The sequence below is a fragment of the Natator depressus genome, chromosome 14, assembly GCF_965152275.1.
Source record: "Natator depressus isolate rNatDep1 chromosome 14, rNatDep2.hap1, whole genome shotgun sequence".
Classification (NCBI taxonomy): Eukaryota; Metazoa; Chordata; order Testudines; family Cheloniidae; genus Natator; species Natator depressus.
In genome coordinates, this window is record NC_134247.1 from 14,696,524 (window position 1) to 14,719,882 (window position 23,359).

The following is a 23,359-nucleotide window of genomic DNA, read 5'->3' on the forward strand; positions in this document are numbered from 1 at the left end:
CTCCCCCCACTCCACATTCCTTTAGCGATAAACTGTCCCCAACATGCATTCTGTGGCCCTAGATTCCTGTGAAGGATTTGGTTGCTATGAGTCGGCTTGCAGGGGGATGCTTGCCCGGCTTACCTACATGGTTAGTCAGGTAGCTAAACGTGTAACATTTGCCTCTGATACCATTTCAGTTGTCATCTCTTGTAACTAGAACTGAATTTGAATAGCCCACCTTTCAAACCTGATAGATGTAGCAGACACCACCTCCTTTGGGTTGGTGGATTGAATCTCCTGGCTTCCATAAACGGCAGCCTACTCCTCAGTTTGTCACGAAATGTGGCACACAGAGCAAAGTAGGGAAAACAGTTTATTTAACATGCAGCAAAACAAATGCATTGGAGACATATTTACAATGACGGCTCAGTATGAAGCTGCAACCTCAACCTATGAACAAGTAACATTCATAAATAGTTTGATTTCCAAAGCTTGTGCAATACTTTTCCCCACAGTGAGACTATGGTACTTTGCCCTTTGACTGTACAGCATGGGCACTGCAGTGCCGTTAACAAGGAGGATGAAGCCATTCTGCAGAAAGCACTTGTGCTCTTCTGATTTCCTCACAGCCACCGTGAGAGTCACTTCTAGGCATCTAAAGCAGTGAAATCTGCTTCCTAACAATACGTTACAGCACCTGGGCAGACTTAAAGAGCTAAGCGAAGCCCCTAAATGTATTGTCTACAATGCCAGTGAGGCCCACGTTGAAAGCAGAAAGAATGTTCCTTGCTCACCACCTCTTTCCATCAGTTTAAGAACACAGCTGCTGCTTTTTTTTCAGGATCCAGGAGCATCTTCCACTCAAAGACAACTGAGGAGGCCACACGCCTTGGTCCTGAGTGCCAAACCAGCGCTGACACTTAGCAAGCTGAGTTTGGATTTTTACTTCTGTACTTACCTTTCAATGGCTAGTGCCCCCTTCGCATCAGGGCATCTGCTGTGTCTGTCACTTCTCCTTGTGGTTTGTATTTCTCACTGCTCTGAAGAAAAACATGGAGCCACAGTGGAAAGTATAAGATGGCTAGAAAGAATTCCGAGCTCTACGTACAGTAATGGGTTTTATAACCTCCACTAAATCCAGCAGCACTTCCTCATTTTAGCTTTATTCTTATAATAGGCTGGAGTATCTTCCTGCTGTACTGAGTCTGGACAGTCAGGCTGACCATTTAAGATCTGTTTGCCTGTACCTTGCACTGCTAGAAATACTTTGTCTAGTGTAATTAAGTTTCCATACAGCCACCCCGCATGCTGTCTTCACAGGAGTGTAAGGTTACAGACTTAAAACAGGAAAAAATGCTTCTTTAAAACAATTTGCTAAAAGGTCACTGAAGGATTGTGTAGATTTTAAATTAAGAGTGGGGGGAGAGACTGCTGGAATCAAACTTTCAGTGTATTGAACTACGTCTCCTAAGTCATGTAGATAGCGGGCTCACTCGGCTGAGCCCCATGATTTAAAAATACAGTTGGTTTTCCCCGTGTGGAGACAATTGCACTTAGCCACTTAATACTGGGAACAAATAAAATAGGGTTCTAAACCCAGCAGTGCACCGTCACAGCCTAGTGGATTCTGCCTTACTTTCGTCAATCTGCTCATCATTAGATGTCCTATAGCTCTACTATTTACATCTTGTATTCCTAGTCTTTTTAAGAGAACACACTATTCAACTTTAATAATAATACCACCTGCACAAGGGAAACTGAGAGGCTTTTCTCCGTACCCCTGGTCCAGCCCCTGCACCTGATTAGTGGTTGCACTGAGGCTACTGCACTGTAGTTGCCATCCTTTATCAGTGTAACCTGTGCTACCCACTCAGTCAAAGACAACTGGAGCCCTTTGGCCCTGTTGGTTTTACCTCCTTGCTACACACATTTCCTCTCCCCCATACTATGGAATGTGATGAAGGCAGAAGAATATTCAGTACAGGCATGTGAGTACAAAAATTAGCACAAGCTGCCTGGAAGACAGACAGTGCAGAGGCAGCTGGAAGTATAAAATAAAAGAAAGCAACTAAAGAGAGTGTCACACAATGCGCAATTACTGTCTGAACGGGCAGCACTGACTTAGGCTGGCCCTTGGAGAGGAGAACAGAGGGGGCAAGAAGTGTCATTTTACTGTAAAAAAAAAACCCTCCCGTCTTGGAGCCAATGGTTACTGCACAGCATGCCTAGAAGGTTCAGTTCTGGTGTCAAGGAGACAAAAGCCTTAGGGCAGGCACAGACATTAGGGCTCTGCACCGAGGAAACTCGGCATGGCATCATAACCCTACCAGCCTGTAGGCATCTCTGCACAACAGCAAGGGAGGAAGCTGACCAATCCCCTTCTGGCTACAGGTCTCCTTTTCCAGAACACCATAATTTCAAGTTTAATAACAAAGTGGAAGATAGAACCAGAGGCCAAGATAAAGCAGCCAGCAAAGCCTCTCTCTGGCTGCCACTCAGTTCATTCTTGGCATAGATGCCCCGGGCCCACTTCAACCCGAGGTAAAACATTCCAGACTAAAGCTACAAGCGAAGTGGTCAGGACATGTAAACAAAGCTAAACATCACCAGTGGATAGCATGTGTGCCCCTTCCACGTCACATTCATTTCAGTCCCTTTGGGATCCTTGCCTGGTCCTCTCATGGAGGCTGTGGCAGACTCGCTGGGTCATAGATTACCCCATTGATCTACTGGGGGAAACTGATCCACTTCCCCAACCTCTGTGCTGGGCTGGTCTCCCAAAGTGAAAGTCAGTCTGTACCTCAGCCTCACCTTCTCCTGCAAGGAAGAAGAAAAACAAGATGTTAAAGTAGCAGCCTGCCTTGGAGCAGGAAGGCCATGATACAGCAGAACAATGGTAGTGCTTCCAAATGACACACTTCTCTGTAATAACATTTTAGAGCCCACAACAGCTCTGTCTGGACACACCATATGGGGTAAGGGGCCAGCATATGTTAATGGAACATTTCTGGATACTTAATAAGACTGATTTATTTATTGTTTAGTTTGTAAATATGAGAGATCCATCTCTTGGAGTGAAACAGCAGGAGAAAAGCACTTACATTGCAATACAGATTCATTGTATACACTGACCAGCATTTGTAGTTCAGCTGCTTCCCAGTGATCCTACTGAACACATGCTTTAGTAGTGCTAAAAGAGTATGAAGCTTCAAAACAAAACTATACTGCAGGATGTAGAGGAAGGATAAAACCTGACAGATTCCTATTCCTTAGAGAATGACCAAGGGAAAAAGAAATCTGCCTTCCCCTGGTTACGTGGCTTTTCTAGATATTCCACAAAGTGAGTTTATAGAAATCCAACAAAACCCCATTATCTTTGTACCTTGGGATCCAAAACTTTTTAACTGATGCTGTAAATGCCACTTTTATCATAATCTTCTAAAATAGTAAGTAGCAAATGTTCAGGTTATCTGAAAAATCAAAGGACTACTTGAGTTCAGACTCTGAACTTTATATACTCTAGCAATGTAGGGCTGGAAGGGGCCTCAAGAGGTCATTGAATCCAGCACCCTGCACTGAGGAAGGACCTAGTAAACCTAGACCATCCCTGAGAGGTGTTTCTTCCAACCTGTTCTTAAAAACCTCCATTGATGGGGATTTCACTGCTTAGAAGCCTATTCCAAGACTTAACTACCCTTACAGTTAGAAAGTTTTTCCTAATATCTGACCTAAATCTCTTACTGCAGATTAAGCCCATTACTTCTTGCCCTACCTTCAGTGGACATGGAGAACATTTGATCACTGTCCTCTTTATAACAGCCTTTAACACATTTGAATACTTTTATCAGGCCCCGCCTCTGTTTTCTTGTCTCAAGACTAAGCATGCTCAGTTTTTTAACGCTTCCTCATAGATTGGCTTTTCTAAATTTTTCATCATTTTATTGTTCTCCTCCGGATTCTTTCCAATTTGTCCACATCTTTCCTAAAGTGTGGCACCCAGAACTGGATGCAGTACTCCAGCTGAGGTCTCACCAGTGCCGAGTAGAGAGAAAAAATTACCTTCTGTGTCTTACATACAACAGTCCTGTTCATGTACCCCAGAAAAATAGCAGCTTTTTTTCCACAACGGCATCACATTGTTGGCTCCTATTCAAAATGTGATCCACTATAACCCCCAGATCCTTTTCAGCAGTGCTATCACCTAGCCGGTTATTCCCCATTTTGTAGCTGTGCATTTGATTTTTGCTTCTTAAGTGTAGTACTTTGCACCTGTCTTTATTTAATTTAATCTTGTTCATTTCAGACAAACTCTCTCAATTTGTCAAGATTGTTTTGAATTCTAAGCCTGTCCTCCAAAGTACTGGCAACCCCTTCCAGTTTTGTGTCATCTGCAAATTTTATAAGCATACTCTCCACTCCATTATCCAAGTTATTAATGAAAATATTGAATAGTAATGGACCCAGAACTGACCCTTGGGGACCCCATATGTGTCCCCTCCTGTAGGATTCATAAAGGTTTATGCGCTTGGCAACATTCAGGGCACACCCGGAGTGTTGTGTAGGAGTAGTGCACACACAGCTCCTTTCAAGGGCATCAACCTTGGAATCTCGCCAAGATGATATGTATCGTGGGAAGCCTCTCAGGACTGGGCTCAAGGCCCGAGAGCAAGGAATGCGGTAGATAGAAATTGGTAAATAAGAATGTTAAACAAAGCCAATGTATTCCTTTTATCTGTTGGAGAATGTAATGCGCGGGGGGAGAGAGAGAGAATAAAGGGGAAGGTGGAAAGCTGACAGGCAGAAGCCCGTTAGCAGAGACCAGCCTGCTTGCTTGCTAAAAGCTGTGTTCTGTCTTGTCATTGAACCGCCACAACTGGCGCCCAAACGTGGGGCCCTCAGCACTCACCTCGCCCGGCAAGGGTTTCAGACGCGTCACTCATCCGCTTCGTGGATCCCGGTGAGTATTTTTCATTGTGGTAAGTATGGGAAGCTCTCTCTCTGCTTTGCAAGTGCAGCACCGCAATGAGCTACAGTATTTGCTGCATAAGGCTCATCATGACTGCCCCACTCGAGAACTCACTCTCCTGCTACAGGAGGTGAGTGCCCAATGCCCGTGGTACCCTGAAGCCGGAACCCTTAAGCTAGCGGACTGGGAGCGGTTGGGCCAGACATTGCACAAAGAGCCTCGGGCGTCCGTGCAGGCTTTACATGCCTGGCACCTCTGCCGCAACGCAATACAGTGTGTCGCCTCGGACAGGCCCTTCCTCGCGAGGCTGGTGATCTCGCCACGCCCGTCCGCTCCTGCAGCCATCCCCCCTCCTGACAATGCGAAACAGTGTGTCGCCTCAGAAAGACCCTCTCCTGCGCCAATAGAGGGACTGCCAATCCCACCACCCCCGTCCGCTCCTGCAACCATCCCTCCCCCTGCTTCGCCCCCAGTGCCTCTATTACCACCGCCTCCCTGGCCTTCCCCACCAGAGCCGGTGTGTGATCACCCTCCGCCCGTGGGGCCCCATGCTCCGGGGCCCCCCGGGGGGTCGTCTGCGTCTGCTCAGAGGCTTTCGCTGGTGCAACAAATGGTTCACGCAGCGAAGACTCGCTCAGATCTTACAGCAGAGGAGCTGGCTGATCTGGTCTCAGTTTGTCCTGTGACCTGGCAGGATGATGGCCAGGGCAACCAGGTTGCAGACTGGGTCAGTTTGCCTTACTCGGTGATCAGAGAGGTAAAGAAAGCGATTCGCGAGTTCGGCCTGACTAGCACGTATGTGCGTGGTCTCATTGAAGGGCTAGGTTCTGGGTACACCCTGATCCCTGAAGATTGGAAGGCGCTGTTGCGCATGATGCTGACACCCAGTCAGTATGTTATTTGGCTTAGTGAGTATCGGCAGATGACGGAACGCCAAGCCCAGGTATATAGAGAGCAAGGTATCATTTATGAGCAGTTGGCAGGGGAGGGCCAGTTTGCTACCGTTCAGCTGCAGTCTCAACTCCCTCAGGCCGTCTTCCCCATTATTTCCGCCTGCGCCCAGCATGCTTTCCGGAAGGTCCCGGATTCGGGCAGGCCTACTAAAAGCTTTGCCAGTATCCGTCAGGGTGCATCAGAGTCCTTTATGGATTTTACCAACAGATTGCAGGAGGCTATCCTCCGACAGGTGGATAACCCTGCGGCAGCTCAGGAGATCCTGTTAAAAATGGCGGTTGAAAATGCGAACGAGGATTGCCGCCGTGCTCTCCAGGCTGCACAAGCCTCTGGAATTCTAGAGCTGTCGGACATGCTGCGGGCGTGCCAAAACATCGGAACCCAAGCACATAAGGCTGGAGTTCTGGCTGCCGCCCTGCGAAAAACCGGGAAGGAGGGGAAGCGTTGTTACCGCTGTGGTAAGGAGGGTCACTTTCAGCGGGAGTGCTGCTCATCGACGGCGCCCGCCCGCCCCTCAAAGAAGTGCCCCAAGTGTCGGAAGGGCTATCACTGGGCTAATCAGTGTCGTAGCGGGTCGGGAAACCACACGACGGGTCCCCCCCGAACCCAGGGCCAAACGGGGGTGTTTCCCACTCAGACAACTGTTCCTCTGCCTTACAATCCATAGATTCCATGAGGGCGGCGACTGCCGGAAGTGCAGGGCTTGATTTGATTATGCAGGAGGACGCTGATTTTCAGTTGCCAGGGGAGGTTTGCGCCATACCTACACAGGTGACGGGACCTCTCCCTGCCGGATTTGTGGGTCTGGTTCTCCCTCGCTCACACGCTGGGAAACAGGGTTTTTTTGTCATCCCAGGAGTCATCGATGCTGATTACACTGGTGTTATTAAGGTTCAGGTGTGGACCCATCTTCCGCAATCGCTCCCGCGTGGACGGTCAATTGCACAATTGATTTTAGTCCCCTATCAGGTGCCAGCCGCAGAGGATCGAACCCGGGGCGGGAACGGCTTTGGATCGACGCTGTCTCAGTCACCGTCTCACAATACGTCCTCTCCACTTGTTGCTCTGACAATGTCGGTCCGCCCCTCGAAACCTCAGTTAACACTCCTCTTAAATAATGTTCCTTTTACAGGGTTGGTGGACACTGGAGCTGACGTTACGGTGATTCGTGATCCGGAGTGGCCGGTCGGTTGGCCAACAGTTCCTTCTAAAGAGTTGTGGGGGATCGAGGGTAGCAAACCCGGGCGCCAAAGTTTGTCTTGGGTCACGGTCTCTAAACCAGGAGGCTGTGCCCTTGCTACAATCCGCCCTTTTGTACTCCCTGTCCACCTCAATATTTGGGGCCGTGATTTACTTACAAAGCTGGACACCACCCTCGATATTAATATATAATGGCCCAAAATCCTCCCTCACCCACCTTGCCATCCGCATTACCATTGGTATGGCAATCCTTAGAGCCCATATGGATTGACCAGTGGCCCTTCCCTCTAGAAAAGCTGAAAGCGCTTCATTCACTTGTACAACAATATTTGCATGCACAGCGCTTGGAGAGCTTTACTAGTCCTTGGAATTAGCTGCTGTTATTTTGGCCTTTCAATTTTTTGCTGATTGTCCCTTTAATTTGATCATGGACATGCATTATGTTTATCAGGTAATTGATCATTTACCCCTTGCCCTCATTACCCCTCAGGTCGATGCGGACCTCCTTCGCCTGTTTCTGTCCTTACAGTATCTCATCACCACTCGTAATTTCCCTTATTTTGTTGCTCATATTTGCAGTCATACCCCTCTGCCTGGGCTACTCATTGAAGGCAATGCGCGCGCCGATCGCGCGTTACGTGGTCAGGTAAATTCCCTTTTTTCTGACCCCATTGAAAGCCATTCCTTTTTTCATCAGTCTGCCTTTGTTTTGGCCCGGCAGTTTCATATTCCTGCTGATCATGCACGTTCTATTGTTCATTCCTGCCCCCACTGTGCCGCTGCTGCCCCTACCTTTTTTTATGCCGTTAACCCTAGAGGTACCGCAGCGAATCAGCTGTGGCAAATGGACGTCACTCATGTGCCACAATTCCACCCCTATTCGTTTTTACATGTTTTCATTGATACCTATTTGGGATTCCTTTGGGCGACCCCACAGCGTGGGGAAGCCACTCCCAAAGTTATTCACCATTTGCTAGCCTGTTTTGCTGTTATGGGTCACCCGAGCCAGATAAAAATGGATAATGCCCCAGCCTATTGCTCCACAGCACTTTTCATCTTTTGTGCCCAATGGGACATCCGTCTCAAACACGGGATCCCTTATAATTCCACAGGCCAAGCTATTGTTGAACGTGCAAATCGCATGCTAAAAATCTTGCTCGACAAACAATTAAAACAAGGGGAGCTGCGTCTCCGAATCTTAGGAGACATTCAGCAACAATTGCATATCCTTTTGTTTACTTTAAATAATTTAACGCTGAACGCAGATCAGCAGACCCCCGCGGATCGGCATTTTCACAAATGGAAAGACCGCGTGTCTATTACCATCAGCTGCCCGATCCGCAATGGTTGGGCCCAGTGCCTTTAATCACTTGGGGTCAGGGATATGCTGCTGTGTTTCTCCCTGCAGGACCGTTGTGGGCTCCGGCCTGGTGTGTGCGACCGGCACTGAAACAGCATGGCGTGGCACCAGGGCTGTCGAACCCCATACCGGATTTTCAGCTGACCTTGGAGGAGACCGCGGTGCCTCCCGGGTCGACAACGGCGGGACGGAAACAGAAGAGGCGTAGCGTCCCAAGCCAGCCCGTGACATGGGGAGCAGTAAAAGCATTGGTCGCCGCGGCTCAACGAAGACTGGCAGCAAACCAACAGCCAGAGACTCTTGAGACTTTGTTTGTGGCAATTCTCGCCCAAATTACTGCTAATTCTGTACTGATTGTATGCCTTTTGTGCCTGCTATTTCCTGGAGGGGTTGATTCGGGAGCGCTTTCTCCGTTACAGGCCCGAATGACATATAACCTATGGGAAAGATTGGCTTCAATAGCAAATGTTACCCACTTTTGTTTATTTGATTTTGTAGCAGCTGAAGAATTGTTAGGTACGTGCCTTATTCCAGTATGTCATCACCCTGAGGAAATTGGGAATGAGATGATGTTCGCTGCTTACTCGAACCTCTCTTCCCAGTACTCTAGCATGGCTAATCGGGGCCAGGCCAATCACACTTTACCTTCTTAAGCTTATTTTTTGCTGCTGCTGTGTACAATGTATTCCTTTTTGTTAAGGCTTTGTCGAGACCCGCCCTGGCAGGCTCCACGAGTTATGACCTTGTCTGTCCGGGAGTTAATTGGCTTGCAAATGCAAATTGATGGCTACCATGAGATGGCCGAGCACAAATAAACAAAAAAGGAGGGGATGTAGGATTCATAAAGGTTTATGCGCTTGGCAACATTCAGGGCACACCCGGAGTGTTGTGTAGGAGTAGTGCACACACAGCTCCTTTCAAGGGCATCAACCTTGGAATCTCGCCAAGATGATATGTATCGTGGGAAGCCTCTCAGGACTGGGCTCAAGGCCCGAGAGCAAGGAATGCGGTAGATAGAAATTGGTAAATAAGAATGTTAAACAAAGCCAATGTATTCCTTTTATCTGTTGGAGAATGTAATGCGCGGGGGGAGAGAGAGAGAATAAAGGGGAAGGTGGAAAGCTGACAGGCAGAAGCCCGTTAGCAGAGACCAGCCTGCTTGCTTGCTAAAAGCTGTGTTCTGTCTTGTCATTGAACCGCCACACCCTCCCCAGTCTGACAGCGAACCATTAATAACTACTATTTGAGTATGGTCTTTCAAGCAGTTGTGCACCCACCTCACAGTAATTTAATCTAGACCACATTTCCCTAGCTTGCTCATGAGAATGTCATGTGGGACTGTGTCAAAAGCCTTACTAAAATTAAGATATATCATGACTAATGCTTCTCCCGCATGCACTAGGCCAGTAACCCTGTCAAAGGAGGAAATTAGGTTGGTTTGGCGTGATTTGTTCTTGACAAATCCATGCTGGCTATTCCTTATAACCCTGTTACCTTCTTGGTAATTACAATCTGATTGTTTAATAATTTGTTCCAGTATCTTTCCAAGTATCAAATTTAGGCTGACTGGTCTATAATTCCCTGGGGCCTTTTTGTTCCCCTTTCTAAAGGTATTATGTTCGCCCTTCTCCAGTCCTCTGGGTCCTCACCCTTCTTCCATGAGTTCTCAAAGATAATCACTAATAGCTCCAAAATTGCTTCAGCTAGTTCCTTAAGAGCCCTAGAATACATTTCATAAGGCCCTGCTGACTTGAATATATCTAACTTCTCTAAATATTCGTTAACCTATTATTTCCCTACTGTGGCTTGTGTTCCTTCCCCCTTGTTAATAGTAGTTGTGTTGAGTATCTGGTTTTGGAACATCTTATTCAAATGGATAGCACACAACTGGGATAGCAAGGTGCTCCAGGTAAATATGATAGCTGAATGCTTCTAGTATGATGATCAGAAGAGAGGGGGTTAATTATGTTATTTAAGTGGTCATAATTAAACTTCAGTTAATATCGCAAAGGTACGGGGGAGAAAGACCTTTCTAGGTGCTATTAGGTCAACTTAGTCTGGCTACAGACTCAATAAAGCAATAATATTTCTATTATACCTGATCACTTCTTACAATTCATGTCACCCTGTAAACTATCACCATATATAGTCACGTGAATGTTATCCCATAAGGGGTGAGGGAAGAGTCCCTGGTGGAGCCCTAACTGTTCCTTGCCACTGAAGTGTTAACATTATGGGGAATTGTACAGGAACTGATCTAGAAGGATTGCTGTGGAGTGAGGCAAAAGCACAGTCCATCTCTCCCTCCCCTGACTCCCTGTCCCTGGGGTGAGATACTGTTAATATACCAACATACTCCTCCGCGATGATTAATCTCACTCTGCCTCAAGACAGCACTCCAGGGTAATTCCTCTTTGGGGACAGACAATCACGCTTGTACAAATATTTAGTCTAAACCCACATGGAACTCGATCCTCATCAGATTCGTAAAACAACAAGAGAAGTCACTTTTGCTGAAGTTTTGAGCCCCTCTCACCTTCACAGGGTTTGCCAGCAGCATGACTTGGGTGATGGCAGCGGGTGCCTGGATGGGGTTGAATGGAGAAAGTTCTGTACCCGAGGGTGGCTGCAACTTCACTTTCATGGACTGCAAATGTGAAACAAAAGGAACCCTCAGGTACCATGACCTGCACTGGGGTAACAAAGGGTTTACGCACAGGCTGCACACCCAAGCTGTGTACATGAGCAAGTGTTCATTTGGGAGGAGCAGGGGACACAGATAAGCCTGGTCTATACTGAGCATATAGTCATAGGCACATACTAAAATAAATCAACACGGAGATAATGCACTGGCTGGGAAAACCATGACAGCACCTTTCCAGCACAGCGGTGTCCTTGGAAAGATTTTAATACAGATTCCCTAGCCCAGTGGTTTTCAAACTGGGTTGCGGAATGTGAGGCACTGGGTCGTGGTGGCTCTGATCAGCACCACCAACCGGGCCATTCAGAGTCCTGTCGGTGGTGCTGCCCGGCTAAGGGAGGCTAGTCCCTACCTGTTCTGACACCATGCTGTGCCCCAGAAGCAACCAGCAGCAGGTCCGGCTCCTAGGCGGGAGGGGGGCCACGGGGCTTCCCATGCTGCCCCCGCCCCGAGCACCAGCTCTGCACTCCCATTGGCCAGGAACTGGCCAATGGGAGGTAGGGAGGCGGTGCCTGCGGGCGAGAACGCCTCTGCCTAGGTGCTGGACCTGCTGCTGGCCTTTTCCGGGGTGCAGCGCGGTCTGTGGTGCCAGCACAGGCAGGAAGCCTGCCTTAGCACCCCTGCTGCGCTGCTGATGGGGAGCCGCCTGAGGTAAGCCCCAACCCCACGCCACCCCAAACCCCTCATCCCCGGCTCCAGCCCAGAGCCTGCACTCCCAGTCCAGAGACCTGACCCCCTCCTGCACCCTGACCCCCTGCCCCAGCCCTGAGCCCTCCCAAACCCAAAGCCCCCTCATGCACCCCAAACCCATCCCCAGCCCCATCCCACAGCTCTCAGCCCCGTGCCCCAATCCTGAGCCCCGCCCACACCCAAAACCCCTCATCCTCAGCTCCGCTGGGTCGCGGGCATCAACAATTTTCTTCAACTGGATCGCCAGAAAAAAAGTTTGAAAACCACTGCCTTAGCCAATGCAGACAGAATACAACCCAGCTCCGAGCTGATGTTCAAACACTATAATCAGGCATCCAAAACTAGAGAGGGGCAAAAATCAAAAGCTCACATTGAAACCTCTCCCAGGGCACAGCGCAAAATAATATTAGCCCCTGAAATTGTCTCGTTTTTGTCTCTTCCCCTTTCTAAAAACACGACCAGGCACTACTTCCACTGGGGCTCTATGTCTTTCAATCCCCTTCTGTAAACTGGACACCCCCCTCCCCACCCATTTGCTTTGTGTCTGCATTTTAGACGCCAGCTTTCCTATTCTGTTGAACGACACCCTCTGACGTTGGTGGAGGAGGGATTTCAGAACATGGGATCATTGCCCCAATGTGATCAGAAAAGACAAGAGGAAAAGCCTTGTTAGATCTTCTAGTTCAATCCTGGCCAGGACAGGATTATTCCCTATTGTATATTTTCTGGTCGAATGTCCAGTTTAGTTTTAAATGTCCCTTTCAATGGGGTTTAAACCCACCATTTGGGAGTTTATTCCATTTGTTGATCGTGCTGTCAGGAAGCTGAGGCTTTAACCCAGTTACAGGGACATGGGTAGGTCTCAGCTACACCACAACTGTTAGCCAAGTTTTAACAGGGTCCCTGATGCTGCTATGAGCTGACCTTACCCTGCAGGGGGAACATGCTCCCTACCGGCAGTATCTGTTGCTGTATGTTACTTAGGATACACAGAGACCATCTCTCCTCTCTTCTAGGGCTCTTTGGAAGCAGAAAGAGTAGAGGCCCAAGAAAAGCTAGTATTGTAATGTCATGTCTGAGTCCCAGAGCTCACACCCATTGTGTTGAAGCAGGATCCCAATCTATCTTTGAGTCTGTGTGTCCCTACCTTTGGTACTGCAGCCTGCAGTACAATGTTCTTCACAGGAAGAGGTGCTGTGTTTAACATGGACACCACCACAACCAGCACGTCTGACCTCCCCGGCGGGCACTCCTTGGCAAAGTGTAAGAGGATCCTGAACCCGTTCTTATCGTAGGCTGTCACCGGAAGAGCACGGCCTGGGGATGGAAGGAAGGGGAAGAGAAACACAAGACTATCTATGTGGTAGGAAAAGCAAAACGTTTTGTGCTCTCAATGCAACAGAGCTGACAGAACCACCTACTTTATCCAAAGGCCAATCGCCTGCTCATCAGCACAGACACCCTGCATGTCGCTTTCCTGCTTAGCCAGGGCTGGACTGGGCTTTGACATAGCCCGATGGTTTTTAGGTAAAACACAGTGGAGGTGTGTAATGGCAGTAACACAGGCAAGAAGCATAGTGGGGTGTGTGTCAAGATGACAGCACTGCTACACAGTAGGGACCCCGGCTCAAGCTAACCACGGTTTGCAGTAACAGTAGTGAGGCTCGTAGCACCTGGGTTGAGTGGCACGTTGCAGTGTGTTGTTTCAGAGCACTCCAGCGCTGTAAGTGGCAGCACAGTCTCAGAGGCGACTGTCGGCTCTATTGTACGCATACGGCAGTATTCGGAGAACACAGGCAGGGGATTCCAAGGAGAAACAGTAGTTTCAAATTAGGGGACTTAAAAACCTCTTAATTCTCTTGCTGGTTGGAAGGAGGTGGCCATAAAACCCTGGCCTGAGACCCTACAATCTTTTGCACATATTGTACTGTGGGCAGGACAGGTCCACGTGAAAGAAAGTCCATTCCATGCTTAGCTGCCAACAGCCCCATCCTTGGCAACCAGAAAGCTACAACCAGAACTGGTTGCATAGCCTCCCTAAATGCGGTCTGTGCTAAGGGCTGGATTCTGCTCTCAGTTCCATCCCTGCAACCCCATAGACATGCTTCAGTGTTGTCTGGGTGCTCCAGAGAGAATTTGGCCCTATACCGCTAACTGACAACGTCCGAGAGTTAGAGTATTGGAACAGCAACAGTCCAGGGTTGGGAGCAGGCTGAAAAGGGTCTGAGATACTTACTGGGTTTAATGGATTCCAGTGGAACATGGACATTGGCCAAAGAAGCATCAGGCCCTTTCAGAGGGCTGCCCTGCTGTTGGAATGAAGCTGGCTGGTATAGAGGGCTTCCTGAACCTGCCGTGCAGATGCTTGGAAAAGGAATAGTAGGGGCCACTGGAGCAGCAACTGGCAATCCTGTGGTGGATATTAAAGGGGCAGAGGTGACAGTGGCTGGCAAGGTAACCCCAGGGTGGAATACTGAGGGCGCTGACTTCACTTGGGCTGAAGTCCTAGGAGGGAGACAAAAACAGAAGTGGCAAATTAAGAACTATATTGGCTAGCAGAAGTGGCAGTGACAGCACTGAGCGTGAAGCAGGCTTTCACTCCATCTCCCGCACTACCAGAGACAATGGCAAATCACTAGAGTGAAACCAGTGGCCTGCAATCATACCCTCGTGTCGTGACACTGTAAAGTCTTCTGTGTTGAGCAGTGTTGGGCTGGGTGAATATTACGCAATGTTTCAGGGAGTGGTGGTGATTTGGGAGGTGTCACTCCTCTCCAAATCAGCAATGAGCCAGTGCCTCAGCATTGTGCTGGGACCCAATACTGCTGGAAGATGAGATGAAAACAAGGGTCCTGGTCACTTATGGTCATTTAAGGATCTCAGGGCACTTTTCACAAGAGTAGGCCCTGTTAGCCCCAGTGTTCTGGTCAACTTACCAATCTGCCTACCTAAACCATTGTGTAGTGTAGCTGTGCAGTGCAAAGCAGATGCTGTGCTTCACCACTGAGATGGCTGCATTTCAGTGGTGAGTCAGTGACCTTTCGGTATAATTTGTATATCAGTTTGTAAAGTGCTTGAGATCCTTCAAGAGGAGAGATGCTAAATAAATGTAAGACCATCACTATCCAACAGTAAATTTCCATCAAACTAGAGCGAGAAACAGGACATCCTTATTGCCAACCTGACAGCTATAGCAAGGATAACTTTCAAACGGGAGAGAGGAAGCAAAATCCAGGACTTTTACCCTTTGGCCTCTTCAAGAAGATGTCCCAATGCATCCATCTTATGCAAAGCATTGTCTCCCACGGCTGAACTGAGGTACTGAACTGGCATAGTCTTCGGCGGGCCCAGAGGGGCTGCTGGTCCAGCAGAGAACAAGAACGGGGCTGTATTAGGTGCAGGGATATGAGAGGCTGTGAAAGTGGAAGGCAGAGGTGCTGATGTTCCACACGCAGACTGTGGTGTGTGATGAAGAAGAGGGTTCACTGCAGTATTGCAGCCGACAGTCACCAGCTTCGGACTAAACAAGTCCAGGTCCATTTGGTCATTCTGCAACAGAGGGGACAGGTGCATGCTATTAATTCCTGCCATGCCTTAGATACCACTGTAACTCACTGAGATAGGCCTTACCCATTAGGACATGAAGGGGGAGGAAGCAAGCAGACGAGTATGTTGCATCTATTGGACTACATCCAATTTGTAGTTTACTTGACAGCATATGGTGCTGTGCTCGACTGGATACTACTAGTGGAAAGGAGCTAAGTGGGGAGGAGTCAGAAGTTGAGGTGGCCATTTTATTATGGGCATTTGGATGGGGATTCCTAAGGGCAGTATCCTAACAGAGCAGAGAAACTTACAATAGCCTACTCCTGGGGGAATTCTGTGCCACTGTGCATGCACAGAAATAATGTCCCCCGCAGATTTCTTTGCTTTCATGCAGAAAAATGACTTTCTGACAGGGAAGCAAAGGGAAGCCACAAGAGCGGTCATCCAACCCTCCCCAGCAGTATGTTTTGGGTGCCCAGGGCAGCCAGCAGAGTGGTAAATCGCAGGGGGCAGGACTGGGGAAGACCTGGCTGGTGGCTCCTACCCTGCACTGAGCTCAGCTACTAGTCTTGGCTGTGCTGGGGAGGACGGGACTTGCAGAATTTTAAAATATTGTATGCAGAATTTTTATTTTTTTGGCATGGAATTTTTAATTTTTTGGTGCAGAATGCCCTCAGGAGTAAATAGCCAGAGCAGAGGGGAGAGAAGATGGACAGTACATTTCAGCGTAGCAACAACTGAAGGGTGCTAACTGTTCATTCAGCAGTCCCAGTCTCCTGGGACGATGGACTCTGCCTTTGGCCTCCGAGTGTATTCAGTCCAGAATACAGCTATTCCCTTGCAAACTGGGTGCATCCCTTGTGTTTCTATTCAGTCTAGACTTACCGACATCCTCCCCATGTGAAAGGGTAGCTTTTGTATCAAGGTTTGTTAAGATACCAAAAAGCAGCACATACAAAGAAGGAAAGTGAAAGCAGAGATATCTTCTCTGTACTGGTTCAGATATCCCAGTTACACAAGGCCAGAGGCAAGACACAGGCCTTCACGTCTGGAAGTTATCATCTCTGGCCTGCGTGTGAGCACTCCCGCAGGATATGGTAAAAGCACCACCACTGCAACATCGAGAGTGCTCAGAGACCTCCCACAATGACAGTCTTTCTGTCAATAAATCCCTCTCTTTGTACCTGGAACATATGCCACTGGTTGTTTTCGGTCGACTCTTTCACTGTACTGGGGGCTGGGTCATTCAGGCCTGAATGCAGAAGTAAAGATTTGGATACTGGAGCAAAATTGCAAAAATTCTCAACATTAAAGTCAAGAGGCAATAAGAAGGGGAGCTCGACGGCTAGTTTTTCTAACCCTCTCCCACCTCCTATAGGGTGTTTCACCACTGTGGTAAAACTACTCAGTTCAACTCTGTACAGTTTGAAAGCTTGATTAAAGAGACATGCACATTCCGTGTCAATGATCAGCCACAGGCTCAATGATCTAATGCAGGTATGTCCTGCACACACAGGCAACCTTCTCCATGCAGCACTTCCAATGTTCCTGTTTCCTGACCTGTAGCATCCCCTGTTATTCAGTATCAGAGTCCCAAAGGCACGTACTGTGCAGACTGCTGTATGCAGATTTGCTAATGCACTTTTCTTCTAACCATAGCACCCACTGCTATTTCAGTCCTGAAACTTGTAACCAAGTGTGGTGGTGGTTTTCTGATGTGGACAAGCACCCGTAGAGATTAGACTGGGATTACAGCAAAGTCACTGCATTTGTGACCTACTCCTATTTCAGGAGGAGTCTCCAGAGGTTTTAACTCTAGCCTACTGCCAAATTCCCATTCACAGGGCCACTCTGTGGAGGGAGCTTCTTAGGTGTCCATTGGATGATGACATCCAAAACAAACCAGAATAATAAACCACAGAATTGGCAATCTATGGCTAGTACTGATACACTGTTCTCTGCAGCCCAGCTCAAGAACCAAGCTCCATGATAAAACCCTTTCCCCAGAACATACCCTAGCCACACCAGCCTCTTACCTAAACACAGCAGCTCCTCATCCAGCAAGAAGAGGGAACTGGCTGTGCTGCTCTGATGAGTCAGAGGAGCTTCTACTTGGCTGGAGGACCGGCTCCGCGAGTGACCAAACTTTTGGGGAGGAGGTGGGAGGATGGGGATTTCTGATGAAGCTTGTGTCGGCACTAGCGTTGGTGCTGGCGTTAGCGTTGCAGATGGCATTGGTGGTGGCTGGGTGCTGGAGATGTCCATGCCAGCGAGGTCAATGAGTGCACTGAGATTACTGGTGGGATCGCTCCCTGCAGAGATGGGGAGAAAAATTATAAGAGGGACTGCAGTCAGCTGGAGCAAAGGCTCAGAACAATGTGAAGGCAATAGCCAGGGCAAAGTTATCAGAGAGATGCTCTGGGTAAGGGGGTTTCTCTTTTAATCAGAATTTTGGACTCGTCAGAAGAAAGGAAACCTAGATACTTTCCACTGGAGTATTTGCTGTTACACTGCTACTGAGCTGGACACTGTATAGTTAGGAAACTTCTGAATAAAAAGAGGAGCCCAATCCAGCCACTGCTCTCTCCACTGCATGTACTATGTGTAGTGTAGATGGCAATCCTTTCCATGCCTGCTTAGCTCTGGCTAGAACTTGGGAGACCCAGTGTGGTGACAATAGGCAGCACAAGTTGCAGTCAGTCAAGGTGTTACTAGCGAGCCAAAAAGAACTGCAGACTTTCTCTGTGTCCAGAGTCTCCTTCAAGTTCATCACAACCAAATCCTCACTCTTCCCTGTGACAAGGGACACCATTCTGTACAACGATCATTTCCCTCATGTTTTTCATCCAAGAATCTTAGAGTGTTTTCCAAACAATAATTATGCCTCATGGCACCCCAGAGAAGTGGGTATTGTTAGTCCCATTTTCCAGATGGGGAAACTGAGGCAGATAGTGGCGGCACAAGGGACTTGCCTAAATTCACACACTGAGTTGCTAGCAGAGCCAGAAACAGAACCCACATCCCTCGACTCCCAGGCCCCTGCTCCAATCCCTTAGATAATGCTCCTAACCTTACATTTAAGCACAGAGAACAAGATAAACAATAAATGTATGTTAACTTCTCCCCTGATGGTATTTAACCCTTCAGGTGGGGCCAGGACAGTTGAATAATCTAACTAAAAGGTTGCATTCCACATCAGCTGTTAGTAATCCACACAGGAAAGCCAAGGTCACATGCAGGTCTGCTTAGTCAGAACGTCACAAGTCATAAGGTTTCATTATTAAAAAGCCAGCCGTGCAAATGGCAGAGCCTCCCAAGTCAAAGCATTGTCACCGGTGGCCAGAACTATAAACTCATCCGAGTGTCCATCAATGGCTGCTGTTTGGGAGCTGATTTGTCATTCCTACCTGGGCAGATTTTAGCCCAAACAGCTGATATTACTGTCCTTTACTGCAATTAATTGGACACCCTTCACAAGAGGAAATTCAAAATGACAGGATTCAAAACCGAACTGAACAGATGGCTACTCACCTTCTGTTGCAGACAGTGTCGGGATATCCACTTCACCATTGATGACTTGACCCTCGATTATTTTTTTATAGGAATTTATTACCCAGGATAAATTGTCACTGGCCTGCAGAATTTCCCCTAGATGTGGGAGAGAGGCAAAAACTCCAGTAGAGATTTCAGTCACTTTGCTCTCTCTACTGCTTTGGATGCTCAATAATCATCATCAACAACAACCCATTATTTAGACTGCAAGTTCTTCAGGGCAGGGGCTGTCTGTGCAGCGCCTCACACAATGGGGCCCCATTCTCAGCTGGCCCTGAGGCACTGCCGTAATAAATAATAACAACTCAGTGATTAGCTCCCATAGGGACATCTCCCCTCCTCTAAGAGCCGTATGCCCCTACCTTGTGTTCACTGAGATCGTTTCCCACACAGCCTCCCTCCTTACCAATTCTTACTGCCAGGGCCTGCTCTAATTTAGACTGTAAGCTTTAAGGGCCTTGGGTTTTTATCTGCCTGTTAGAGGCCACTCACATCCATGGAAGCACGGAAAGAAGTAATGTAACATTAATAGCCCCCTTGCTGTATCCCTACACAGTTACTGGCCACACCAGCCTGGCTGCAAACTCCTCCTTAAGCCACACACCCTTCCCACCAAAAAGGGGAGATGGTTGTTTTACCCAAACTGCTGTCGTTATCCTCTGTTTCACTGGCCAGTTTGAATAACATCCGTCTTTTGGTTTCACACCTTTCGTAGAGCTCCTGGGAAGAGAGATCAGGAGAAAGGGTCTTATTAGCCAAAAGCCATCGACAGCAACAAACCTTGCTCTTGCAGTCAGCATGAAATGATTCATCTGCATGGAAGTCCCAGTATGAAGGGAGACCCAGAGTCTTTTCTTGATGCGAGTGCTGGTCCAACTAGGTGTCCAAATTCCCCTTTCCCAGTCCCATAGGGAGCTATTCACCATTTCAGCAGCATAAGGAGACCAAGTCCGATCTACATTCTCAGTATAATAAAGATGAATACCAGCCAGTGGCATGCTATGTACACAAGGCACACACGACATGCCCAACTGGTTGTGCATTGTCCCACTGGCAGATCGCAGGACTATTCTGTCCAGCCCCCAAGGGGGATGCCATTTTGTAAAGCTTGCTGTACTTGGAAGGTCATGCTGAATGGAGGACACCGTTTGGACCACATAAGGCATGCAAGTGAGTTGTTGCATGTCTAATTACAAATGTCATGGCCTGCTACTGATATCATCAGTCCTCCATGCTATTGGCATTTATACTTAATTCTCTTTGTACTCCATATGCTGGACTATTTTAATCATCATCTCTGCTACAGTAGCTCCTTAAGACCCCAAATGAGGATGGGATCCCATTGTGCTAGGTGCTGTACACTCCCTGTCCCAAAGAGCCTACGATCTAATTGGAAGAACAGAAGTGTGGTCATCCCCATTTTACAGGTGGGGAACTGGGCACAAGAAAACCACATGACTTATTCAAAGTCAGAGCTGGGAACTGAATCCAGATCTCTTTAGTCCCAGTCAGTGCCATAACCAAAATTCCTGTCTTCAGTCCAGGGAGTGGTCCATGAGCACACAGGTCACTACCTCCACTCTGGTGGAGATGGGTTCAAGGAAGGGCAAGTTTCTGAATTAGTTGTGGGTTTTTTTTTTACCATCACCTGAGGTGCTCATGTATGTATCATTTTTATTTTTTATATTATAGAGTGAAATTTGCATGTACAGCCAGGGAGAACCCCTGGTGGATTAAAAATCAGTGCCTATTATAGAAATTAAACCAATCTTTACGGTCCTTTTCGATTATTATTTTCTTGGTGCTCTCTCCATTAAATACAGTGTTGACAAGCTCTTCCCCTGAAGGGAAGGAAACCTTTTTGTTTGGATAAAAGATTTTAAGTTTATTTGAATATGGTGCTTTGAGAGATGACTTTTTCCACCACAAGCAGCATGGCCAGTGGCACTGGGAATCAGAAAATGTGACTTCCTGATTCTGCCACTGACACACTGTGTGATCTCAACAAGTCATGCATTCTTGGTGTGCTCACTTTCACTACCTGTAAACAGAGATAGTGCCTGCTTCTTTACAAGGAACTTTGAGTCCTTCAGCTGAAAAGTGTTAAGTGCATAGTATTATCATCTCCAGCTGATCGTTCCCATAGATTGCTCTCAGCTCTGGTTGCTGCTCTTCATATCATTGACCACTTTGTTCTGCGTATTTGCAACTTTGTGCAAAGGTAAAGCTCCATAAAGTCTGGAAGAAGGAAATGCTGAAGGACTCCTATGCAGAGCGATGAGCTTGTACTCACCTTCATGAGCTCCTTATCAGCCTCCGACGAGTCCTCTTTGCTGTAGTGAAGCAGCATCTCATTCAGCAGCTTCACGTTGTTATTCACTTCCTCTAGAGTGTGCATGCGTTTTGTCACCTTCTGGATCCGAGCCTCATCCTTCAAGGTTTAAAACAAAAAGAGGAGAGTGAATCTTCCCACAAGATCTCAACAGCAGGAGCTCAGCTGTGAGTCGCATCAGATGAAATGCTGATGCGTATTTGAAATAGAGCTGGGCAGGAACTAGATTTTCTATTTTGCTGGAAATTCTGCAATTTCAAAAAAGCCTTCCATTCTGACACAGAACAAAACCAAAAAAAAATTCAAAACTTCTTGTGAAAGAAATTTAAAAACAAAATTGTTTAGGGTCAACTGAAATGTTTTGTTCCAATAAAATTGAAATGTTTTGTTCCCATTTTGATTTTTTTAAATGTTATATTACACAATATAATTTTTTTTAAAATTAAACAAAAAGGCATTTCGAAATAGAAAATCAAAACATTCCATTCCGAAGAGTTCAAATTGGAATATTGGAATGCTCCATTCAGTTTTTTCCCTAAACAAAATTTTGTTGAAATCAACACGTTTCTGCAAAATGATTCACTTTCAACAAATTGGCATTTTCCATTCCAAAAACATTCTGTCAGAAAATTTCTAACCCATTCTAATTAGGCATGTATGCTGTCAAGGTTCCTTCCCCGCTCTGAACTCTAGGGTACAGATGTGGGGACCTGCATGAAAGACCCCCTAAGCTTATTCTTACCAGCTTAGGTTAAAAACTTCCTCAAGGTACAAACTTTGCCTTGTCCTTGAACCCTATGCTGCCACCACCAAGCGTGTTAAACAAAGAACAGGGAAAGAGCCCACTTGGAGACGTCTTCCCCACAAAATATCCCCCCAAGCCCTACACCCCCTTTCCTGGGGAAGGCTTGATAAAAATCCTCACCAATTTGCATAGGTGAACACAGACCCAAACCCTTGGATCTTAAGAACAATGACAAAGCAATCAGGATCTTAAAAGAAGAATTTTAATTAAAGAAAAAGTAAAAGAATCACCTCTGTAAAATCAGGATGGTAAATACCTTACAGGGTAATCAGATTCAAAACATAGAGAATCCCTCTAGACAAAACCTTAAGTTACAAAAAGACACAAAAATAGGAATATACATTCCATTCAGCGCAGCTTATTTACCAGCCATTTAAACAAAAGGAAATCTAATGCATTTCTAGCTAGATTACTTACTAACTTAACAGAAGTTCTGAAGAGCATTCCTGACCTGGTCTCAGCAAAAGCATCACACAGACAGACAGACCCTATGTTTCTTCCCCCCCTCCAGCTTTTGAAAGTATCTTGTCTCCTCATTGGTCATTTTGGTCAGGTGCCAGCGAGGTTATCTTAGCTTCTTAACCCTTTACAGGTGAAAGGGTTTTGCCTCTGGCCAGGAGGGATTTTATAGTTCTGTACACAGAAAGGTGGTTATCCTTCCCTTTATATTTATGACATATGCTCTCCACCAAAGATAAGGGAGACCCCTCCAATGTGATGCCTACAGTTCCATGGGAGCAGGGTTAACTTATACAGAAAAGAGATTCCAGTGACTTGTATTCTCTCCAAATTAGAAACTGTATTTCTCCTTGCCAGAACAACATTGGGTAACTTGAACTCCATGACGCCTGGATACTGGAGTGGATGGACACATCAGAATTTCATTAATAGGTAGGGTTGGATGTATATGTGCATGTAGACAACTTGCGATAAGTGCCAGATTGACAACCCTGGAGACAGTCCTCTATATCCATAGATCAGATATTACAAAGACAGCAGCAATTCAAGCTTCTCCCTCACCAATCCCTGATGCAGAGTGCCCCCTTGAGGAGTGAGAAGGTAGTTCATTCCCCATGGTTCATTTGATCCTTGCCCTTTCTGCTATTATATTCCAACTAGGGAACCAACTATAGAGGTTTTGTGATGCAAACACCTGCTAACTAGGACCCAGAGTGAGACTCACCAACAAATTCATTTCACACAGCCCACCCAACAGCCACTGGATGATATCAACTTTCAGTTACTATGGACCAGATGTGACTGGCAATCCT

The 23,359-nt window shown here is 47.2% G+C and overlaps 1 protein-coding gene across 3 annotated transcripts in view; it reads right to left on the bottom strand.

The window, feature by feature from the left end:
- Positions 1–376: 376 nt before the first annotated feature.
- The window catches only part of GGA3 (golgi associated, gamma adaptin ear containing, ARF binding protein 3), a 36,750-nt gene continuing 13,767 nt past the window's right edge, over positions 377–23,359 (bottom strand). For 2 of the 3 annotated variants that reach the window (XM_074970895.1, XM_074970894.1), the window contains exons 8-17: positions 21,245–21,382; positions 19,590–19,671; positions 18,931–19,047; positions 17,436–17,711; positions 16,584–16,651; positions 15,098–15,402; positions 14,090–14,358; positions 13,001–13,170; positions 10,999–11,109; positions 378–2,799 (exon numbers count right to left, since the gene is read on the bottom strand). In XM_074970895.1, coding sequence (XP_074826996.1) covers positions 2,689–2,799; positions 10,999–11,109; positions 13,001–13,170; positions 14,090–14,358; positions 15,098–15,402; positions 16,584–16,651; positions 17,436–17,711; positions 18,931–19,047; positions 19,590–19,671; positions 21,245–21,382 — 1,647 coding nt within the window. In that variant the 3' untranslated portion in view covers positions 378–2,688. Of the gene's footprint in view, positions 2,800–10,998; positions 11,110–13,000; positions 13,171–14,089; positions 14,359–15,097; positions 15,403–16,583; positions 16,652–17,435; positions 17,712–18,930; positions 19,048–19,589; positions 19,672–21,244; positions 21,383–23,359 lie in introns of all 3 variants that reach the window. The other variant, XM_074970896.1, reaches the window with a different exon arrangement.